Source organism: Poecilia formosa, unplaced genomic scaffold, assembly GCF_000485575.1.
Source record: "Poecilia formosa unplaced genomic scaffold, Poecilia_formosa-5.1.2 Scaffold63, whole genome shotgun sequence".
NCBI lineage: Eukaryota > Metazoa > Chordata > Actinopteri > Cyprinodontiformes > Poeciliidae > Poecilia > Poecilia formosa.
The window spans coordinates 2,148,697-2,155,242 of NW_006800002.1; the positions used below are offsets into that span (position 1 = coordinate 2,148,697).

At 35.8% G+C, this 6,546-nt stretch overlaps 1 protein-coding gene across 11 annotated transcripts in view; it reads right to left on the reverse strand.

Annotated features, from left to right (window-relative positions):
- picalmb (phosphatidylinositol binding clathrin assembly protein b) overlaps positions 1-6,268 on the reverse strand; it is a 27,158-nt gene extending 20,890 nt beyond the window's left edge. For 2 of the 11 annotated variants that reach the window (XM_016672627.1, XM_016672626.1), the window contains exon 1: positions 5,503-6,268. In XM_016672627.1, coding sequence (XP_016528113.1) covers positions 5,503-5,632 — 130 coding nt within the window. In that variant the 5' untranslated portion in view covers positions 5,633-6,268. The remainder of the gene's footprint in view (positions 1-5,502) is intronic. The other 9 variants (XM_007554411.2, XM_007554410.2, XM_007554419.2 and 6 more) reach the window with 7 other exon arrangements.
- Between the last annotated feature and the right edge of the window lie 278 nt (positions 6,269-6,546).

A 6,546-nucleotide genomic window follows, 5' to 3' on the forward strand; every position in this document is an offset into this window, starting at 1 on the left:
CGACTTTACTTCGTGCCTCAGCAACAAAATACAGCCCATCGTTATTTATTGAAGATTTTATATTACCAAAAACACAGGAGTCTAATGTTTCGTTTTGTACGTTTGGAAGCTCATTCCCTCACATAATCGGAACAGCCGGGGAATGGCGGCGCTTTTGACATTTCTCTGACATTCGGAAAAATATGGTTTACTAATTTTAGCATAACTCCGGTTATACTTGGCCTATTAACACAATTTAAAAACTGGTGTGTAGTTTATAATGTGCACTTTAAGCTCGAGTTGAAAGTTAGACTGAGGGAGGCGGAGTCTTGCTGCTACGCTGTAACAAACCAGACGTTAAAAAGAGCTGTCAGGCAATGGACCCCTATAGTTTAACGGATCGATACTCGCGGATGAAAATCGATACTTTCCTAGGGCGAAAAATATCGATATATATCGCCAAATCGATTTATTTATACAGCCCTATTCTACATAAAAGTTTTTTTGAATGTGTGCAATAGTAAATCCAGCTAAGACTTAAGCAATTAATCGCGCAATAAATTAAAATAAGCTTGACAATTTACATTATGACGGTTAATATGTTTTTGTTTGCATAAACATAATGTATTTTCTTTGTGGTTTTGGTTTGTGTGTGGTTTTTTTATTTTATTTATTGTTTTTGGTTGTTGTGGGTTTTATTTTGGATATTTAATATATCCTCCAGCTTCAGTGTGAATTGTTCTTTACTAAATTAAAAGTTTATTGGTATTTGAAGAGGAAAACTTGCATCATTAATACATCACTTAAAATATGGTCTTAAAAACAACATTATTGTTTATGGCAATAATTTCTGGGACAATTTATCGTCTGGTATAATTGGTTATTGTGGCATCCAACAGTCTGATTTGTGGATTCATCAATGCATTTCTGTCTCACAATCCAACATAAATAGCGATTATAAGCTTTAGAAAAACGATGGGACGCAATTTAACAGCATTGCATTGTTTAACTGTAAAAACTAAAACTAACTAGAAATTGATTCCATAAACAAATAAAAATATAAGAATTACAGTAAGTAATTCAGTGAATATGAACCTTATAAAAAGCATTCTTTATTAGACAAAGCTCTGTAGAAAGGTAAAATAATGCATATGGTAAAATATTGGACACAATTATGAAAAACTGCTATGTGGCTTAGTTTTTAATCCAAAACTATACAATGTTTTCCCCTCAAACAACTGAGTCTTCCTTTCTTGCAGACAAGATAAATATGCAAGGGTCTTGTTCCAAACTGAGCTGCAGCGCTGCGTTACTCTACGCTCTGTAAATCCTTCTATAACCTCCATATACATGGTAACCAGCCAATGCTTTTATTCTAACCTTCAGCTCTACCAGGAAGTACTTGGAGCACATTATAAACTGAAATGTTACAAAAGTGACAAATAAAGATTACAAACAGACACTGTTGTAAAAACAAAAAACAAAAACAAACAAAAAAAAAACTTAAACTTTTTTTTTGATCAGGTGTTCTTATTTCCAATTTAACAGATGACAATTGTCCTCAAAGAAATTGAGAACTCTGACACGCTGCCCTTATATAACAAGTTAATATTCAAGTCAAGTGATAAGAAATTATGACTTTATATTGATATTGTAACTTTTAAACCCATTTTAAAAGGAGTGGTTTATCAATTTCTTATCTTTTGTGGGGGGGGAAATTAACAGTAAAACCTCCAACTTTAGAATATGAAGTCAAAAATATTTAGAAACAACCAAAAATTATAGCTTACTTAATTTCCCTTCTGGTTTTTGCATTAGCAATACAACATATCTCAAAGTTGTTTGAAGCTACCTTTGCTTTTTTTTTATATTACGCAACAGCTGCAGGTATTTTTAACTCAATTACAGACGGAAGAAAATTTCACCCGTCAGGATAACACATTCTGCTGAGCGATAAATCTTCCCAGAAGTTATTGCGATAAACGATAATATTGTTGTTTAGAGAAAATGTTCCAGTAACACAATGATAACGGCATAACATGCAAGAATACATTCTCAAAGATCAAGGAACTTGAAATGCATTTGACACTGGAACTGGAAGACATTTTAAATATACAAAATAAATAAAATAAATAAATTCTCTGAACAAAATTGTCCTAAAAAAAAAAAAAAAAAAAGGCTAGTTGAAACCTTAGCACCAGACTGAAGACTTTTGTCAACCAGTTTTTGACAGGGAGAGAGAGATAAGAGAAAAATTATAAATCATGCAAATGGTAATTATTGAGTTTGTTTTAATTTATCATGCGATTAATTGATTTATCGCTTACTGCAACAGGCAGAGGGAAAATAAAAACTTTTGATAATGTATGCCATTTTTTATGCTCTTCAAAAGTAATGACTCTTATCTACTTTTATTTGCACACCTCTTAACTCCATGACCACAAGCATTTCTTCATTTATGTAATAAGACAAATGGGTTTCCTTCACAGACCCAAAAGAACCTTTTAAACTTTTCATAAGTTCCTCCTGTCTGGCACCCCAAACAACCAAAACCAATAATATGTTAACATAAATAATAATAATAATAATAATAATAATAATAAAAAAACTAGCTACTTCCTGCCTTAGAATAAGCTAACAGACAACATTCACTCATCTCACAATTGGGGAGCAACCTCAGGGGCAACACGCACGCAAAACGTGCAACATGCAACACCAAGCTGAAAATAAGCAACACAATAACTTATTATAACCAGCTCAGGGAGCCACTTTCAGCTGTTTCACTCCACAAAGCGCTGTGATGAGTTTGCAGTCTGACATAACACACAGGGTTCATTGTGACTGAACTTCACCCATCACACTGTAGCGCCAACAAAAACCACCTTTATTGCTGCCTTTGCATTTGCAAGCAACTGTCGATATGCAGAAAATTGCACAATTGCTCTTGTGCCGAGCGGAGGCCGCCTCTTCCATGATCCGGGTGAGAAAGGAAGCGCCTTCCGCAACCCTCGGCCACAATCTGTGTCCTTACAGTCACCTCCATGTTTCTGAAGCAGAAAGCCACAGCTTGTCTCGCATTACCCACACAGCAGTGCATGTATCAGACATGCATTCCAGGTCTGTGGATTTTTGTTCTGTTTTTATGTAAAAATCCACTCAAAATAATGGTTTGCTCCACAATTCCTATATATTTTTTTTGATAGTTTAAAAATCAAGCACAAATATCTACAGTACACTAGCTTGAAATATCATAAAGATAAAAAGTGATTGTGCACAAAATGAAATAAAACGTCTAGGTGAGATATCAGCCAACATGGAAAATCAGGTACTTAATTAAATGTTGATTTTCATTTAAAATCAACTTCTTTATTGTGTCAAAGTTGTGGTTAACTTAACATCCTTTTATTTTAAAGGGGCAGTATTATGTATTCTCCAGCCATATTGTGCTATTTCATTGCAAAATCAACTTACAATGTTACTTTAAGATGTTACTTTAATGCTGTATATATTAACCATGACTTTAAAGAAATTTGACTATGCAATTTAACGCCATGAAATTGAGCCTCTGTCTGTTTAAGAAGCTCTTGCTTGCTCTTTCTGACACTCCGCCTTCAGGAAGTCATCACAACAAAGTTCCTCCATTAAGCCTTTAACAATGTTTCACTTACTTGAGAAAGAATAACCAGTTGCATAGTTAAAATTTTGTCCCATAGGGGAAAAAAAAACTATTTTTTGTCATTGAACCAGTGTGGAACATTTCATTCAGAAAAGAAAATGGTATAAAACTTGACAATTAAGCAAATGAATCTATAAAAAAACATAAAAATAACATGTTAAAAGATATGTACTCTATTAGCATTTCATAAAGTAGGGAAAATGTATTTTGATAATCTGAAACCTGTTTAAAATGATTCAGTTCTGGCTTGACTTGTACAAAAACTGATCAAAGGTATTCCTTAAATTTAGTTACATTTTTTCTGACCATTGACAAAAACGGTTTCAATGTTGAGAGAGAGGGGGGAAAAACAACAACAAAAACACAATGACGAATTTCAGAATTCCAAGCACTCTTAATTTTTAACTAAGTCAAATCTGGAATTTCCTTAAAAGTAATAATAGTTTTCCACAAACAATATGTTCAGACATAGAGCCATTTTCAAAAATTTTGCTAGCATACATATTGAAATCAATTAAGTAAATAATATTCATCCAATTGAAAAAGGTATTGCTGAACGTTTTACAGTAGTATCCAAAACACCCAAATTATTCAAAGCATTTTGATACATCTTGAGTTTTATGCAAAGGGGGCCTTCAGCTCAGAAAAGGATACTCAGTGGAACAAGAAGAGTTATTGTGAGACCAATATATTCTGCTCAAAGTCACAACAACCTTGGGAAAGCGCTTATTATTACAGTAAATTTGTAGAAATTCAACAAAAGTGCTGAAATTATTACAAAATAAGTACAATCTAATTAGTTGCTTTAAACTACAACAATTACTCTACTTTAAAATGGAATTCATGCATAGCCAGGCCTAAAGTCCAGATATAAAAGACCCAAGCTCAAGCAATCCTAGGAAATAAGTTATTACTTGTTAATGTTTTACAAAATAAGTACAATGTGCACAAAATGTTTTATAGAATGCAAACAAGAGCAAAAGATGACTAATGATATAACTTTCAGACTATGCTCTCTAAAACGTGTACAACTTGGGCATTTTTTACTAACTGTGTAAATTAAATTTCTTTTTAAGCCCCCCAAAACTTGCTACAGGAGGTAACAATGTTAACTTATACCTTGGGCCGGCCTGGTTTAAGGTCGCAACTTTTAGTTTCAGAGAAATTACCTCAGAATGTTGGACTTTAAAATGCTGTACTATTCATAATTTCTAGCCTATATACATAATCTTTATGTCACATTAAATTATTTTGAATGTGCTTTTAAATTATTTCATTTATTTTGTCAAACACCTGTCATAAAATAACTTGCATTCATGGCTGCTTGAAAGCAGTGAAATAGTAATTTACTCAAGTATCAATTTGTTTGCCAACTCCATCTTAGGAGCTGTATCAATCATTCATTTCCAATTTTTAAAACATATAATGTACCCAAATCGGGAATTTTGATATTTTAAGACCCGTAGAAACAACTTAATGCTTTGTAATGTACAACGTTCAAGCTATGTGTCAAGTATTGGAGACAGAACCAGGTAGCCTGATAAGCTAATATGACAACTAACGTAATGAAAAGAGCAGAAAACACTACTTAAGCGTTAACACAACACACTATAGGGTCAAGACAAATTAAAGACCCACTGTTAGAATATCAACAAGGCATGTGGTCGCCGTGAAAACATTATAATCCCCCTGTCATGAACAGCATCTGCTAGCATGTAGCCTCCGGTGAGGCTTTGAGGCCTTCTCCTAGCTTCCACCATCGCCATAACTGAGCTCGGTTTCATTTGGGAGCAGCTGCGCCGTAGTTTTAACTTTCAACCAGGAGTGAACAGTGCAGATATACTCACAATCCAAATGTTTCTTCTTTGGGCCCATAATTTCGTGCGTGGTGGCCTTGCATACTGTTTTCGACACCGCGGATCCCGTTACACTGTGCTGGGCTGCCGTTATCCTGTCCGTAATGCTCTGTCCCGACATCTTCGCTTTACTCAATGAAACAAAAGACTCAAAAAATGTGAAGCCCGAACGGCTTTAGTCTCCGAAGTTAGGTTTTCGTTTCCCCAGCTGTTTAAAAAATGAAATTTGATATCCACCTCCTCCTTTGCCTCTCAAGACCCCCCTTTTTCCCACCTCGCTCGGAGGAAAGAAAAATCAAAACTAGGCTATGGCAGACGCGGACCAGGGGAGGGCGGAATATAAAGGAAATCGGAATCTGACAACAATAAATATATATAAAAAATATATAGACTCGAATTTTTTTTCTTTTTTTTAGGCAGGGTCAGTCCCGATTCATTCGGAATTTAGAAATGCCAAGACAGTGAGGTTTCTTTCGCTGACTCATTCAACCCGGGTCTCTGTCTCGCTCTCATCCCGATGTAGCACACCGGATCCCTGCCTCCGCCGCTCCGCAAGTCGTCGTTGTCGCCGCCGCTCCTCCTCCTCTCCCTGTTCTCCCTCCTCCTACTGCCCGCTGCTGCTCAGCGTCAAAGCGCCGTGAAAGGAGAAAAAAACAGGACCTCTGAGAACGGGAAATGGCGGGTCTGTTCTGCTTTGCTCTCATGAACACCACCCAGCAGCAGGCCTGCGATCAGAATCTGCACGGCTCGATCCTGCAGAACACTCCGCGGAGAATGTGTGGCTGTGCACAGATCAGCTATGTGGGGGGAAAAATAACCAAATTCTCATCTGTCAAGCCTAGATGGATGAAGCCTGTGCTGAATCTGAGTAATGGGTATAGCTCAATGGGAACCAACACAACGGGCCTAAGTGAAAGAATGAACCAGAACATTCTGGTTCATTCTAAATAAACTTAAGTGTATTTTGCATGGATTTTACGTTATACACAAACACAAAGGGGTAAACGGTTTGAAAAATGTTGCTAAATAAGACCA